The sequence below is a fragment of the Erpetoichthys calabaricus genome, chromosome 4, assembly GCF_900747795.2.
Source record: "Erpetoichthys calabaricus chromosome 4, fErpCal1.3, whole genome shotgun sequence".
NCBI lineage: Eukaryota > Metazoa > Chordata > Cladistia > Polypteriformes > Polypteridae > Erpetoichthys > Erpetoichthys calabaricus.
Window position 1 is genome coordinate 249,846,636 of NC_041397.2, and position 17,053 is coordinate 249,863,688.

At 36.8% G+C, this 17,053-nt stretch overlaps 2 protein-coding genes across 10 annotated transcripts in view; both read left to right on the plus strand.

Moving 5' to 3' along the window:
- Positions 1-17,053, plus strand: part of rpl31 (ribosomal protein L31) — an 810,223-nt gene that overhangs the window by 731,836 nt on the left and 61,334 nt on the right. The window lies entirely within an intron of this gene.
- The window catches only part of LOC114650761 (mitogen-activated protein kinase kinase kinase kinase 4), a 296,865-nt gene that overhangs the window by 84,373 nt on the left and 195,439 nt on the right, over positions 1-17,053 (plus strand). For all 9 annotated transcript variants that reach the window (XM_028800590.2, XM_051926168.1, XM_051926169.1 and 6 more), the window contains exons 3-6: positions 2,787-2,843; positions 12,132-12,257; positions 15,211-15,321; positions 16,101-16,191. In XM_028800590.2, the coding sequence (XP_028656423.1) occupies positions 2,787-2,843; positions 12,132-12,257; positions 15,211-15,321; positions 16,101-16,191 (385 nt within the window). The remainder of the gene's footprint in view (positions 1-2,786; positions 2,844-12,131; positions 12,258-15,210; positions 15,322-16,100; positions 16,192-17,053) is intronic.

The following is a 17,053-nucleotide window of genomic DNA, read 5'->3' on the forward strand; positions in this document are numbered from 1 at the left end:
AGGTCACAAAAGACCCCAGGACAACGTCTAAAGAACTGCAGGCCTCACTTGCCTCAATTAAGGTCAGTGTTCACGACTCCACCATAAGAAAGAGACTGGGCAAAAACGGCCTGCATGGCAGATTTCCAAGACGCAAACCACTGTTAAGCAAAAAGAACATTAGGGCTCGTCTCAATTTTGCTAAGAAACACCTCAATGATTGCCAAGACTTTTGGGAAAATACCTTGTGGACTGATGAGACAAAAGTTGAACTTTTTGGAAGGCAAATGTCCCGTTACATCTGGCGTAAAAGGAACACAGCATTTCAGAAAAAGAACATCATACCAACAGTAAAATATGGTGGTGGTAGTGTGATGGTCTGGGGTTGTTTTGCTGCTTCAGGACCTGGAAGGCTTGCTGTGATAGATGGAACCATGAATTCTACTGTCTACCAAAAAATCCTGAAGGAGAATGTCCGGCCATCTGTTCATCAACTCAAGCTGAAGCGATCTTGGGTGCTGCAACAGGACAATGACCCAAAACACACCAGCAAATCCACCTCTGAATGGCTGAAGAAAAACAAAATGAAGACTTTGGAGTGGCCTAGTCAAAGTCCTGACCTGAATCCAATTGAGATGCTATGGCATGACCTTAAAAAGGCGGTTCATGCTAGAAAACCCTCAAATAAAGCTGAATTACAACAATTTTGCAAAGATGAGTGGGCCAAAATTCCTCCAGAGCGCTGTAAAAGACTCATTGCAAGTTATCGCAAACGCTTGATTGCAGTTATTGCTGCTATGGGTGGCCCAACCAGTTATTAGGTTCAGGGGGCAATTACTTTTTCACACAGGGCCATGTAGGTTTGGATTTTTTTTTCTCCCTAAATAATAAAAACCACCATTTACAAACTGCATTTTGTGTTTACTTGTGTTATATTTGACTAATGGTTAAATGTGTTTGATGATCAGAAACATTTTGTGTGACAAACATGCAAAAGAATAAGAAATCAGGAAGGGGGCAAATAGTTTTTCACACCACTGTATGTCCATGTTGCTGGTAAAAAGCCTCTTGCTTTTTTCGTTAAGTGGGATTTAGATCTGCACTTGTCTTTCGCCTTGAACTGGGGTTCAGTTTTTAAACAAAGCAAAAACTGCTCCAAAAATTCGAATCACCAGTTTGTTCAGTATAGACTTGTCCATAGGATTTACACAGTGGAATTCCTGGTTTCTTTCTTCATATATTTTGGTCTTGCTTTCCTAGTGCACTTTGTGAACCTCCATTTCCACCTCTCTTTTGCTTGATTTGGATGTCCTTTTCCCTTGTTCTTCACATCTTTTTTACTTCTTGAATTTCATCATCCTGTTTTATTCATCCTCATGTAAGAAATTGATTTCAGTGAGTTCTTTAGCTAGCATCCTGGAAAAGCAAGACCAATATCTAGTAAATTCCTGGTGGAACTTGTTTTGTAATGTGTTTCGTTTAGAACTTTTAGCTGCTCATATTAATTTCTCTTCTCCATGCACTATATCATCTTTAGACAAAGGATTGGCATATACTAAAAATCTCTTATGTTGTTTTAATTGGGATGTGAAGGGTCATATTGCTGGCACCTTTTTACTTTTTTTTTTTTTTCTTTTTTTTTCTTTCAACCATCTCTGAATGGAATAGGGTGGGTGTGTGCGTGCTGGTAGGCTGGGCACTTTATTATTTTGTTGACATTGGAATATTCAATATCTAGTTGGGTTTCTGTTTTGACTTTAAAAATAATTAAAAGTTGTACACAAAAAAGTTTAGCCCCTCTGTCTCTACTCAGTTTTATCAGTAATTTTTAGCTGTAGACCTCATTTACATAATCTTACAGAGTTGGAGCAGTTGCGGTGTGGTCCCGAGACCACCACCACCATGTGGACAAATTGGACATCCCCATACACTTAGTCATACCAGTCTGTGACTCCTGATCAAAATCAAACAGTCTGAACTGTGGCTATACTCACTATAACTAGAAAACATTCATATATCCATTGATACTATCAAGCAGCACATCAATTAGCCCTGAAAACTGCAGTGAGCACATGATTAATTTGGATATTTGGCACTTTGTAGAGACACTATGAGGCAGTTTGGTTAATCGGACATCCTTATATCAATGAGATCCAGCAAGTGCAGTCATTAAGCTTGACATGCTGACCATCTCAATGGCATGTAATGTGTCACTGATCTTAGCTAAGAGACTACTTGGCTTGATAGAGGATGGTGTACTTCTGTCTTATGGAATTTATGTTGTTATCTTTTATATTTTTTATCTTGGTTCTTCCTTGTCTGCATGGGTTTTTCTCCAGGTACTCTTGCTTTTTCCCTCATATCTGACAAGAAATGGGCTGCTTAAATTCAATAGTAGTTCCAGATTGACCTGGTGTGGGTTGAGTGTCTACCTTGCAAAGGACCGGAACCCTTTTAGGAGCTGCTTCCTATGTTGCACTCAGTGCTGCCAGCATAGGCTCTAGCCTACTGCAGCTCTGCATTTGATTAAGCGGGTTTGAGAATGTTATGTTTATTAATTGTCACACGTACAGCATAATGTAAGGCTTTGTCTGGAGAAATATGTGTTTCATTAGTGGTTTAAGTTTAAGAACATTTATTAGTGTGCTTACCTCATCTTGTAACCATTTTGTATTCTTGGCTAGTGGGATAGTTTAAAACTTATTATGTTTAACAGTACTTCTTCTGATTCATACATGTTTGTGAATTACTTGCATTGTAACACAGATACAAAATATTTTACATGTTTTTTTTTTTCCTTTTTGCAGGGCAGACATGTTAAAACGGGTCAGTTGGCTGCTATCAAAGTTATGGATGTTACAGAGGTGAGTATGTGAAACATTTAATTTTTCCCTCCTCTTCCATGCCTGTGGAGACAGGCCTGGGCCTGCTGAAACATGCACACACCCGTTCGAACTTGCTAGTAAAGCATTACTGGAAATGTCAAATCAAACTAGAAGCAACCGCTAACGGGTCAACACAGTTATCCTTACAGCAACAACAACATTTATTTATATAGCACATTTTCATACAAAAAGTAGCTCAAAGTGCTTTACATAATGAAGAAAAGAAGAATAAAAGACAAATAAGAAATTAAAATAAGACAACCTTAGTTAACATAAAAAGGAGTAAGGTCCGATGGCCAGGGTGGACAGAAAAAAAAAAAAAACTCCAGAAGGCTGGAGAAAAAAAATAAAATCTGTAGGGGTTCCAGGCCACGAGACCGCCCAGTCCCCTTTGGGCATTCTACCTAACATAAATGAAATAGTCCTCTTTGTAGTTAGGGTTCTCACGGAGTCACTTGATGCTGATGGTTATACAGACTTCTGGCTTTTAATCCATCCATCATTGTTGGAACATCATGGTGCTTTGGGTAGATGGTGGTGGCACAAGCCACCACCAATAGGACACCGGAAAAGGAAACAGAAGAGAGAGTAGGGGGTTAGTACAAATTTTGAATGAATAGTTATTATAATGAATTGGATATACAGAGTGTCAGGATTAAATTACAGTGAAGTTATGAGAAGGCCATGTTAAAGTAATGTGTTTTCAGTAGTTTTTTAAAGTGCTCCACTGTATTAGCCTGGCGAATTCCTACTGGCAGGCTATTCCAGATTTTAGGTGCATAACAGCAGAAGGCCGCCTCACCACTTCTTTTAAGTTTTGCTCTTGGAATTCTAAGGAGACACTCAGTTGAGGATCTGAGGTTACGATTTGGAATATACGGTGTCAGACATTCCGATATATAAGCCGGGGCGAGATTATTTAAAGCTTTATAAACCTTAAGCAGAATTTTAAAGTCAATTCTGAATGACACAGATAACCAGTGTAGTGACATCAAAACTGGAGAAATGTGTTCGGATTTTCTTTTCCTGGTAAGGATTCTAGCAGCTGCATTCTGCACTAACTGCAAACGATTGATGTCTTTTTTGGGTAGTCCTGAGAGGAGTGCATTACAGTAATCTAGCCGACTAAAGACAAACGCATGAACTAATTTCTCTGCATCTTTCGATGATATAAGAGGTCTAACTTTTGCTATGTTCCTTAGGTGAAAAAAATGCTGTCCTAGTGATCTTATTAATATGCGATTTAAAATTCAGAATACAATCAACGGTTACCCCTAAGCTTTTTAACTCCGATTTGACTTTTAATCCTAATGCATCCAGTTTATTTCTAATAGCCTCATTGTATCCATTGTTGCCAATCACTAAGATTTCGGTTTTTTCTTTATTTAATTTGAGAAAGTTACTATTCATCCATTCTGAGATACAGGTTAGACATTGTGTTAGCGAATCAAGAGATTTGGGGTCATCAGGTGCTATTGATAAATACAGCTGTGTGTCATCAGCATAGCTGTGGTAGCTCACGTTATGTCCCGAGATAATCTGACCTAATGGAAGCATGTAGATTGAGAAGAGCAGCGGACCCAGGATAGAGCCTTGTGGAACACCATATAGAATATCATGTGTCTTTGAGTTTTAATTACCATAACTAACAAAGAATTTTCTCCCTGCCAGGTAGGATTCAAACCAGTTTAAGACACTGCCAGAGAGGCCCACCCATTGACTAAGGCGATTCTTAAGAATATTATGATCAATGGTGTCAAATGCGGCACTCAAATCTAAGAGGATGAGAACAGATAAATGGCCTCTGTCTACAACTAATCACTCAACAATATAACACATTTAAACCTTAGGCTGTTGTGTTGTGTCAGTGTGTTGTGTCAGTGATTTTTTTTTTTTTTTTTTTTTTTTCAGAGTTTCATAGTTCCTTAAACTCTTTGAATAAAAACACAGGTTTTTTGTTTTGAAAGCAGGTGCCAAGTACTTTGTTAATTAAGGTCCTCACATAATTTTTTTGAGTCCTGAGAGCTATATTTAAAAAAATAACTTGTACACTTTCACTGTATTTATCTCATGAATGGGGCAGTCTAACCAGTCAGATTTTTAAATTGAAGTGCTACTCATGCATATGTATTTCAGTAAATAAAAAATGGATGTGTTACTCCAAGTATTAAAACATGTAGTTTGTGGGATGAACTTTGACCTTAAGTAGAGAAAATTAGAGTTCTGTAAATGTTAAATGTGACCATACTCTCTTTGAACTTTCCATAGAACTATAGGTGAGCCATGTAGCTTTAATAGGAGAGACGTTATAGCTCTTAAGAAAACACTCTAAATTATAATTTTCTCACCATCGCTGATGCAGAAAATTGTCAATATCTCAAAGGGACATTTTTCTTCTAAATAAACAGAAATTATTTCTGAGCTTTCGAAGGTAAACGTAATTCATATGCCAGATTTTTTCAAAAGCAAAAACATTAATGCAAAATTGATTAAAATTTCAGTCTTAAAAGCATTTCAGGCTAGTTATCACATCTATCACTGAAATAAGAAAAGACTACATTTGTTCATTAATACTTAATTCTAATTGTTCAGTTTATTTTATACTAGTGGAAGATAGGAGTGTCAGTAAGCTAGTAGTTGAAACCCACATTTTTCAATAAATGAAAATATGATACATTTATAGTTTACCATAAGTACCAACTAAATTTCTAGATTGCATAATTTATCAAAATATAGCAAAGTCATTCTCATTATATAATGCATTTCCATTTTATGACTTCCATTAAAAGATTGTATAAAAAAATTAAATATTTGTTGCTTGTCTTAAATGTTTTTCATGTTTAAATATTTAATTTTTGATCAAACTGGTTTACACAGAGCATAGTACTATTTTTCTAGGGTTAAGTTTTTGTTAACTGGTTTTTATTCTCTTTTCTATACTTGTTCAAATGGGGCAAAGAACATCATTTTGTGGTTAAACATGTAGCCTTCCTTTTTCTTTAAGTCAATTACTGTGTGCAGAAATTGATTATAATAGATTAGCTTTTCAATTTTTGAAAGCTGTGTAGATAACTTTTTCTTTTCATTTCTTTTACTAAATCTATTTGACATTCTAAAATGCAAACAGGTCTAATTTCACATGCTCTGGATTTGCTTGGTTGACCAGTCTGGAAAACAAGAGTTCACATATCTGTTAAAAAAGAGTATCAAGCAAGTGTCATGCCAGTCTTCTGGGGAACAGAGTTCAGGAACTGGAAAAATATTAGTTATTATTTAAATCATTTGTTGATTGGTTTTCTGGAAAAGATATCAGATTTATGAGAGTATAAAATCATTATCAAAGTGCATTCAAATGACACTTCTTTTTGACACCATGGGGCACAGTCAAATGCTTTGTGTAATTGGTGGCATTCCATTTGAATTTTACTCATTACAGTAGTCAATCTTTTATGTAATATTTGGCAACCATGAGACATGCTTGTTTATACAGAATCAAGAGTGTTATTTTTCTGTAAATAACTGAGGAGGTTGAGGTGTCTGGTACTTCAGAAGAGGCAGGGTCAACTACAGTAGACTGTAGCTGTCACATTTAGCTATGAAGTTTTGCCAGCAGTATTTCATTAACATTAATTGTCAGGATGTGTTGTATGGATTTAGTGTCTCCTTTAATAGTTGTAGATTTTTGATGACTTGTTTCTGTCAAGCTTTTAAACTTTGGGCAAAAATTATTTTGCTTGCCATCCACAGTTTAATTAGAAAGAAAATCCAAGATAGCCACACAATTTAATGGTGTTCAGCACTGTCTGTAATTACTTTACATTGCCAATTATACAGTGAACCTGTTCATCCACCCACTTTAAGTGTAAAAAGTTCTTCAGCAATTTACATTTAACCACACAAAGTTTGCTTCCAAGATCTATCCAGTACATGGAAGTCATACCCAGAACCTGGGATGCATATACAATAGTTATCTATTGTGGTATATCTTTCTCTCTAGGCTCCATTGACTCTGGAGGAAGAATGTTACAGACACATGATGCTGGTTTTCACTAGACAATTGGGACATCAGTTGGTCCAGCAATGTTCCTTTGACTGAGCTGGCTTGCTGACCTTATAGGGGAGACTAGCTGAATCTTTCATGTATAATTAAAAGCCAAATTTAATGCATACCAACCATGATATGGATGGATAGTTACATTATTCATTGGGAAGCCTTTTTCCTTCCAGGCAGTCTTGACCCCTTCATGCTTCCAAACTAGTTCAGCAAGCAGTTAGAGATCTTCTCTGAGCAATTCTTTGTAATATGTCTTGTTTATCTTATTGAACATTACATTGCTGGTATATTTTTCATGGTGTGGTTGACCATATTATCTCATATTAAACAAACATACAAGGTGCATGAGATCTTGAACCTGAATTTGCATATTGTGGATCAGTCTGTCAACCATAGAGGTGTAATCATCTGTGCATGGATGGTGCATTGTATCTCACAATTTAGAGAGGTAAGGTCAGTGACCCAGTCATTACAATCCTATATCATTCTGGAATCCTTCTCAGACATAAAAAGGATGCAAAATTTTTAAAATCAAAAATGATCCAAACTTCTGAATTGTTTGAGAAGAGTGGATGAAAATAATATCTGAGCTGTTACTTGTACTTTACAACTCATTTCTTCATATCACTTCTTTGAATTTTGAGCAGCATGAAGCACTACTACACGAGCAGCAAGTCCCTCATGAAGTATTGATTGCTGTAAAGCATCAACACCATGAATGACGAGTCGGAGCTGGGGGGAATGGGGTACCAGCGGAGATTTAGGTGCAGCAGGTGCTTTTAAATCGGATGAAATGCGTAGTAACAGCTATGTATGTGCAACATGATAACACATGTGCAGCAGTTCAGAAGTACAGCTTAAAGGAACATAGGCTTTGATGCTCTTTTAATAATAATAATTAATTATAATAATTCATTACATTTATATAGCGCTTTTCTCAGTACTCAAAGCACTATCCACACAGGGAGGAACTGGGAAGCGAACCCACAATCTTCCACAGTCTCCTTACTGCAAAGCAGCAGCACTACCACTGCGTTATCAACTATTGTTACCACTGAAGGTCTGATTAAATTCATTACTCACTGTGCTTTTTTTTGCTTATTCTTGGTGTATGGTAACTTTTAGTCAAAACACAGCATTGTAGATGGACACTGAAAGCCTGTGGTTTGTTGTTACTTTTGTTTAATGGTTGATACAGGAATTCTACTGATGCCACAGGGCATAAACTGTGTTTCATGCACAGAAATTAATAAAAATACTGTATAAAGTTGCCTTCAGGCTATACAGTGCATCCGGAAAGTATTCATAGTGCATCACTTTTTCCACATTTTGTTATGTTAGTCTTATTCCAAAATGGATTAAATTCATTTTTTTTCCTCAGAATTCTACACACAATACCCCATAATGACAACGTGAAAAAAGTTTACTTGAGATTTTTTCAAATTTATTAAAAATAAAAGAACTGAGAAATGACATGTACATAAGTATTCACAGCCTTTGCTCAATACTTTGTCAATGCACCTTTGGCAGCAATTACAGCCTCAAGTCTTTTTGAATATGATGCCACAAGCTTGGCACACCTATCCTTGGCCAGTTTCGCCCATTCCTCTTTGCAGCACCTCTCAAGCTCCATCAAGTTGGATGGGAAGCGTCGGTGCACAGCCATTTTAAGATCTCTCCAGAGATGTTCAATCGGATTCAAGTCTGGGCTCTGGCTGGGCCACTCAAGAACATTCACAGAGTTGTCCTGAAACCACTCCTTTGATATCTTGGCTCTGTGCTTAGGGTCATTGTCCTGCTGAAAGATGAACCGTCGCCCCAGTCTGAGGTCAAGAGTGCTCTGGAGGAGGTTTTCATCCAGGATGTCTCCGTACATTGTTGCAGTCATCTTTCCCTTTATCCTGACTAGTCTCCCAGTCCCTGCTGCTGAAAAACATCCCCACAGCATGATGCTGCCACCACTATGCTTCACCATAGGGATGGTATTGGCCTGGTGATGAGCGGTGCCAGGTTTCCTCCAAACGTGATGCCTGGCATTCACACCAAAGAGTTCAATCTTTGTCTCATTAGACCAGAGAATTTTCTTTCTCATGGTCTGAGAGTCCTTCAGGTGCATTTTGGCAAACTCCAGGCGGGCTGCCATGTGCCTTTTACTAAGGAGTGGCTTCCGTAAGGCCACTCTACCATACAGGCCTGATTGGTGGATTGCTGCAGAGATGGTTGTCCTTCTGGAAGGTTCTCCTCTCTCCACAGAGAACCTCTGGAGCTCTGACAGAGTAACCATCGGGTTCTTGGTCACCTCCCAGACTAAGGCCCTTCTCCCCCGATCGCTCAGTTTAGATGGCTGGCCACCTCTAGGTAGAGTCCTGCTGGTTTCGAACTTCTTCCACTTACGGATGATGGAGGCACTGTGCTCATTGGGACCTTCAAAGCAGCAGAAATTTTTCTGTAGCCTTCCCCATATTTGTGCCTCGAGACAATCCTGTCTCGGAGGTCTACAGACAATTCCTTTGACTTCATGTTTGGTTTGTGCTCTGACATGAACTGTCAACTGTGGGACCTTATATAGACAGATGTGTGCCTTTCCAAATCATGTCCAATCAACTGAATTTACCACAGGTGGACTCCAGTTGAGCTGCAGAAACATCTCAAGGATGATCAGGGGAAACAGGATGCACCTGAGCTCAATTTTGAGCTTCATGGCAAAGGCTGTGAATACTTATGTACATGTGCTTTCTCAATTTTTTTATTTTTAATAAATTTGCAAAAACCTCAAGTAAACGTTTTTCACATTGTCATTATGGGGTGTTGTGTGTAGAATTCTGAGGAAAAAAAATGAATTTAATCCATTTTCGAATAAGGCTGTAACATGCGCTGTGAATACTTTCTGGATGCACTGTATATATAAATTTCATTATGATTACAACACATGAAATGGTATCGAAAATAGATTTTTTTCACTGAGTTTTAAAAATGATGTCTTCAAGATGGTGGGTATTATTATTGTCTCATTGAGACAATTTTGGAAAGCTTGCATGACTCATTCGGCCATTTCAAGAGGAATAGCTGCATCCACCACATCCATATCTTCCAGTTGGGGCCGCAGAAAGTTCTCTAGCATTTCAATGTAACATTCTGAAATGATGGTGACTGTTGCTCCCACCTCCTCAAAAAGTAAGAGCCTACAATGCCAAATTCAGTTAACGGTGCACCAAACTGTAATACACTCACTGTGCAGGGGTCTCTTAAGTTCACGAGGGCTGGTTTCAGCCCAGTAGTGAAAGTTTTGCTTATTTACGCCACCATTCAAATGGAAATGAGCCTTGTCACTGCACATGACGATGACATCTCGATGAATGGTTTGCAGTATGTTCCTGCAGAACTTTCTAAAGCTTTCCCAGTTTCTCTCAGTGAGTTCCTGCACTACCATCATTTTGTATGGATGGAAATTAAGGTCCTCATGCAAAATCCTCCTCAAAGACGTGTTGGAAATGCCTAAGGCAGATGGATGTTTGTGCATTGAACGTCTAGGAGACTGCAAAATTGATGCCCTTACAGCTTGGGTGTTTTCAGGCGTTTGTATAGTCAGAGGATGGCCTGGAGATTTTCTGTTCAATGTTGTACCTGTCTGTCTAAATTTATCCATGCACCAAAGAATTTTTTTACTGATTTAGGATGTTGCCGTTAGGAGTAATGCAGAAGTACGTTTGGTTAGCGCGTTGCGTAGTGATGATGGATTAGTTGTTTTTTGAAGAACGCCTTGACAGCGAAAGCACGATGTGCACCAGACAGAGGCATGTTGCAGACTGAAAACTACAAGGGATCGCCTATCAAAGGACCCCAACCCACTTGGCTGCCTGTACCTTTATGGATTGGACTTATTTTTCAAGCACATCCCACAGATACTTGATTGGATCAACAAGATGTTTGAAACTTAATTTGGCTCATGCCAGCACAGTTGAGTTTTGCAGTTTATGAAGATTTTTTGGCTCTGTTTTCATCCTGCAAATCTTCTGTTTTATCTCATCCTAGATGTGTTTCATTGGGTTGTGATCTGGGAACAGTGCAGTTTAGTGGAATGAACTGAAGTCATTGCTAAGTTACTCTAAACAGCCTGAGATAGATGATGTGGTTTGTTACTGCTTTGAAGAACATACTGTTATGTACATATTTACAGTTATTCTGTAAATTTTCAGTTTCTTTATAATGTACTTAAATTTGCTTTTTGGGATATTCACTGACTTAGTGTGTGTGTTCCTTATGGGATTGTTACTTTTTTTTACTGAATGTTAATTTGTTTACTTGATCTACATTACTTCTTCTTTCAAAATGTACTATGTAATTACACGAGTTGATGCTAATAAATATATATATAGCCTGATCATATGTAAAACATAACATCTAGTCTAGAGTAGTTGACTTAATTCAATTATATAGAAATAACCAGTTGTATTAGATTCTGTTTAATCAGTGTATTACTATGAGGTGAAAGCAATGGTGTACTGACCTTTGTTTAAAACAATTGTTTTTGTTTTTTGTGCTTTTTTTTTGTTTGTTTTGTTTATATATTCTTTATTTCGCCTTATACAATTTCTTGTATTAGGAATTTGTTAGTTTTCGCATACACCTTGGGGTCAGAGCGCAGGGTCAGCCATTGTACAGCTCCCCCGGAGCAATTACAGGTTAAGGGCCTTGCTCAAGGGCCCAGCAGAGTAGGATCTCTTTTGGCATTGACAGGGATTCGAACCGGCAACCTTCGGGATACCAGCGCAGATCCTTAGCCTCAGAGCCACCACTCCACCCCTATTATTGTTATTTTAAACCAATAGCACTCATCCAAATGTTTTTGCAAAATTGCAGTTTTTAAATTGTAATTAGGCGGGAACAGTTCCAATAAAATACTAATTCACAAATCCTGTATAATGTAATTGGGGAACAAATGGACAATCTGTTCTGAAATACAGTGTAAGTGAAGACATTGAGTAAAGTGAAATAAGTTCTTAAGTAAGATTTTTCCTAAATTAATATATTGTTTAAATTAAACATCAATTTTTCTTTATAAAATAGTTTGAATAAAATGATGTTGAAATTTTGTTTTGTTTTACCAATTTGTGTGACTTCTTATTAGTTGTTTCTTTCATTAGTTATGATCTTTGAAAACAATTTTAGAAGGATTTTCAAAACTGCATTTTTGTTTTAAATTTTTTATTAAGGATGAAGAGGAAGAAATTAAGCTTGAGATCAACATGTTGAAAAAATACTCACACCATAGAAATATTGCTACTTACTACGGTGCTTTTATAAAGAAAAGCCCTCCAGGGCATGATGATCAGCTGTGGGTAAGTGTGTTCTGCAGCACAAGTCAGAAAAGTAAAAAAAAATGTTTTTATGGCTGTTATATTTGTAGGGAAACCAAATGGCTGAGACCTACGCTATAGTTTAAAGTGAAATGCCATCCAAAATGGTTTATTAAAGTCTGTTACTTGCCATGCATTGTTTGTAGTGATGGGCGAGAAAAAGTTTTGATATCATGTTTTCGTAACATTCCTGAAACAGTGCACTTCAACGAGGGTCAGCCTTCAACCAACAGCAAACAATATTAAATTATACATGACAAAAATCTTAAAATACACTTTTGCTGGACAATTCACACCTGGTATCCAGTTGCATGCCCAAACCTTCCCAATGACAAGAATTTTGGCTAGAATATTGTTAAAATAAAACTTTTTTCAGAAAATGAGCTTGTGAACGACGGTAGGATAGGTTCAAACAGCATCAAGGTTTTCGAATTGAAGATTTGCCTCCCTTATCAGTCACTGGTCAGTAGTAATGCTCTATAATAGCTCATTGATGGGCTGACTTCATGTGAGATAAACGTTACTGAGTGTGGTCTGAGAAGTGTACAACTTTGTATTAAATAAATTTTAAGTGAGTATGCTCCTTATTTTTGCATATTCAGGGTGCTTCAACAAGCAAAACGCCTGTTCACTGGTGCAGTTGCAAAATCCAGAAGTACTGGAATTATAAGTTAATGATCAACAATTCAATTTAATTCAAAGGGTTTATCTGGTTTGTGCATGTTGCCTAGTTGTTCATGTGAGAATTTTCCAGACAAGGTTTATTAACAATATTTTGGCCAAAATGCATGTGATTCCTGCTGGCATGATACGCCTGATCACCTAACGTGGACTTTGTAACAACCATCTTTAGAGGTTTTTTTTTCTGTTTAGGAAATTTTTGACATTTGATGCTGTTTTTAATATTGGCCCTCACTGAAGCCTAATGCATTAAGAATTTTATCCTTTTTGTTCCCCATGGAAGCATTAGATTATTTTTTTTATTAGCTGACAATACAAACAACACAGGGTAACATGAAAAAAATTTTTTTTTTTTGGTTGAAATATTCTTTTAGAGAAACAGCCATCTGTCCATTTTCTAACCGTCTTAGTTTTTTTAATAGTTGACTTAATAATAGTGTATACAAATCCTGCTTTTATTTATGGCATCCTTAAAACATTGCTAAGGCAGTCTGTCCATTGTCTGTTCAATTCACTGCCCCATTTGTCTGTTCTTCAGGAAGCTTGAATACCCTAAGTTCTTGTCTATAAGCCGCGGCTTATCTAAGGAAAAAAGTTTTGAAAATGAAAAAATAGAATATCGGCTTATACATAAGTCCGGCTTATACATCCATTGCGGGGGTTGCGTTCCAGAGCCACCCGCGAAATAAGAATATCCGCGAAGTAGAAACCATATGTTTATATGGTTATTTTTATATTGTCATGCTTGGGTCACAGATTTGCGCAGAAACACAGGAGGTTGTAGAGAGACAGGAACGTTATTCAAACACTGCAAACAAACATTTGTCTCTTTTTCAAAAGTTTAAACTGTGCTCCATGACAAGACAGAGATGACAGTTCCGTCTCACAATTAAAAGAATGCAAACATATCTTCCTCTTCAAAGGAGTGAAGCAAACAAATCAATATGTCTGTTTGGCTTTTAAGTATGCGAAGCACCGCGGCACAAAGCTGTTGAAGGCGGCAGCTCACACCCCCTCCGTCAGGAGCAGACAAAGAGAGAGAGAGGGAGAGTTTGTTTTTCAGTCAAAAATCAATACGTGCCCTTCGAGCTTTTAAGTATGCGAAGCACTGTGTAGCATGTCTTTTCAGGAATCAGCTTTACAAAAGATAGCAACGTGAAGATAATCTTTCAGCATTTTTAGACGAGCGTCCGTATCGTCTAGGTGTGCAAACAGCCCCCCTGCTCAATCCCCATACGTCAGGATCACAGATAGTCAGCGCAAGAGAGACAGAAAAGTAAGCCGGGTAGCTTCTCAGCCATCTGCCAATAGCGTCCCTTGTATGAAATCAACTGGGCAAACCAACTGAGGAAGCATGTACCAGAAATTAAAAGACCCATTGTCCGCAGAAATCCGCGATATATATTTAAATATGCTTACATATAAAATCACAATTTAAATGACCGCTACGCGCTCGTGTTGACTCGGCGACGCCCAGAGCAGAAAGAACGCACTCCGGCCGCTCCAACCGCGCCATGCGGGGAGTGAGAGAGACGCCAATATCTCACACTCTCTCCCCCCTTAAAGAAATTAAATGGGCGCGAGTGAGACCACTGACCTCCCTCCCTTCTATTAGTTATAGGTTATAGTACGTTCGGCTTATCCATGAGTCCGGCTTATCTATGATACGATTTTATTTTAAAAATTCGTATGATTTTTGGTCTCCGGCTAATACATGAGTCCGGCTTATAGACAAGAACTTAGGGTATTTTTATAATGTATTTTATTTGTCTCAGTAAATATTTTACCTAATTCTGTATAAGAGTAAAATGTATTACTGATTTTTTTAAAACTATATTTCCATCTCTTTTAATTTAACTTTAAAAGTATTTTTAAGTAGATTTTCATCTTAAAGGAATTAATCTAGTAATTAGTGACCAAACACTTGTTAGAACAGCAAACCTTCTTAAATAAAGATTTTGGGATAGTTTTGTTCTTTCTGCATTCTTTACAGTTTAGTCAACTAAAATGATTTCCCTCATAGTTAAACAGTAACAGTACAGGCACTAATATGGGCCAGTTACAATTTAAGTTTCTTGTGTATAAATTATTTTATTTCTCCTTACTATCCAACTGTTGTGCAATTTGTCTTTTATTTTCTTATTAGCATTCAGCTTAACTTTGGACTGTTAAAATAAACAGACATAGAGCACATATTTAATCACCCTTGATTGCAAAATTTAATTCCTCTCAACGTATACCATATATGTTCTAGCTTGTCATGGAATTCTGTGGTGCTGGCTCCATCACAGATTTGGTGAAGAACACAAAGGGAAATAGCCTGAAAGAAGACTGGATTGCATATATCTCTAGGGAGATTCTCAGGGTAAGAGATGTCCCAGTTCATAATGTATAACATGTTGCTGTCCTTTTTTGCACTAAAAGATGAGATTATGCCTGCCTGTATGAAAGTCTGTAAAATGTGGTACTACTTTGAAATTTTAAGATGCAATCATTTTTATATTGTTAAAGTTTTGATATTTTCAGATACACTGCAAAATCTTTTACTTTAATGTTGTGGAGTTGTTGCATTTCAGTTATGTCTGCACAACAGAAAGGAATGCTTGACCTTAAAATTTACTGATTTTAAGGATAAGGTTAATATTAATTTTTTGCCAAAAGTGGCAAATTTTTATTTTGGAGCAAAGATCATCAGTTAAAGTGGCATATAAACACCTTCATTTTTCCTAGTTTGTAGTTCTGGTAAGGCAATAAGACGATTTTTTAATGAATATCCAAAATGTACTTACTTTTTGATTACAGTATTATGTTTATTAACACAGGTAGTATAGAACATGCAGGTCAGTGAACACAAAAGAATACATTTAATCTGTTTTTTTTCCCATCTATCTCCTATAAAGGAGACACAGACATATGGGTTTTATTAGTTAGCAGAAGCTAAATCCAGACTTAGCGAGTTGTTTGTAAAATCCAATATGGTAAAATTTTGATTTTGTAATTGTAGTTTGTTAAATATTTGATAATGGTTTTAGATAAATGTCCTCTTATTTTGTATACCTGCTAATTTGTTTAAGTGTACGATATGTAGTTTTGATTGTTTGATTCATAACTGTCCTACAGTATTTTACCATTTCTTCTTAATAGGGACTGGCGCATCTTCACGCCCATCATGTGATTCACCGAGACATTAAGGGCCAAAATGTTCTACTAACAGAAAATGCTGAAGTTAAACTGGGTATGTGCATGCTTCTAATACTGTCATAGCCAAAAATGACATCAGTTCTGCCATATACGGTATGCCAATACATTATCATTGTCAAAGTATATTGTTTGATTTGAATAACATAAATATGATTTCTTTTATAGTACAAATGATGTTTTCCCTAGTGAATATAGCTTTAAATATAAACGCAGAAAACCTTGTGCATAATTTACCCATTAACTTTCTGTAATGATGTAAGAGAGGTTTTTTTCAATACAATTTTAAATAAGTTGATGGACCAAAAATGAACTAGAAAAGACTAAGAGTAAAGGCGAGTATTTTTAAAGACGAAGTAAATGCGGCACTTGGATGCTTATAATATCTGTTTAGATGTGATTATTTGTAATGGTAAAGTAACTTAATTTAATGTATCAGGAAAGCCAAACATTTTTCAGCTGTCCCTCTTTTAATTTAAAATTAAATGCTATCATTGATGAGACATGTTGCAATAGAGGAGACTGAGCTAATTTTTAGTTTAGTAATGTAGTACTCAATTGCGAACACAGCAATGAAATGTAGTGTGTAGTTTGCTATAAAATATTACTTTACATTATAATTTTATAATTATTCTTACTTCTTATTGAAACAAATATGGATTATTACATTATGTCAAGTTTTTGTTTCACATGGTTAAATTATATATAAGCATCCTGATTTCCTGTTTGCGGTTATGGGACATTTTGGCCATGCAAATCAGAACAGTGAGCTCCCATGTTCCAGCAGATCACACAGAGAAAAGACAACCCTGTTGCTACTGTATAGAAAATGTCTGTTCTACAACATTTGATAATTCTGATCAAGCAATGGTTCATTTATTAGTCGTCTTAGTCAAACA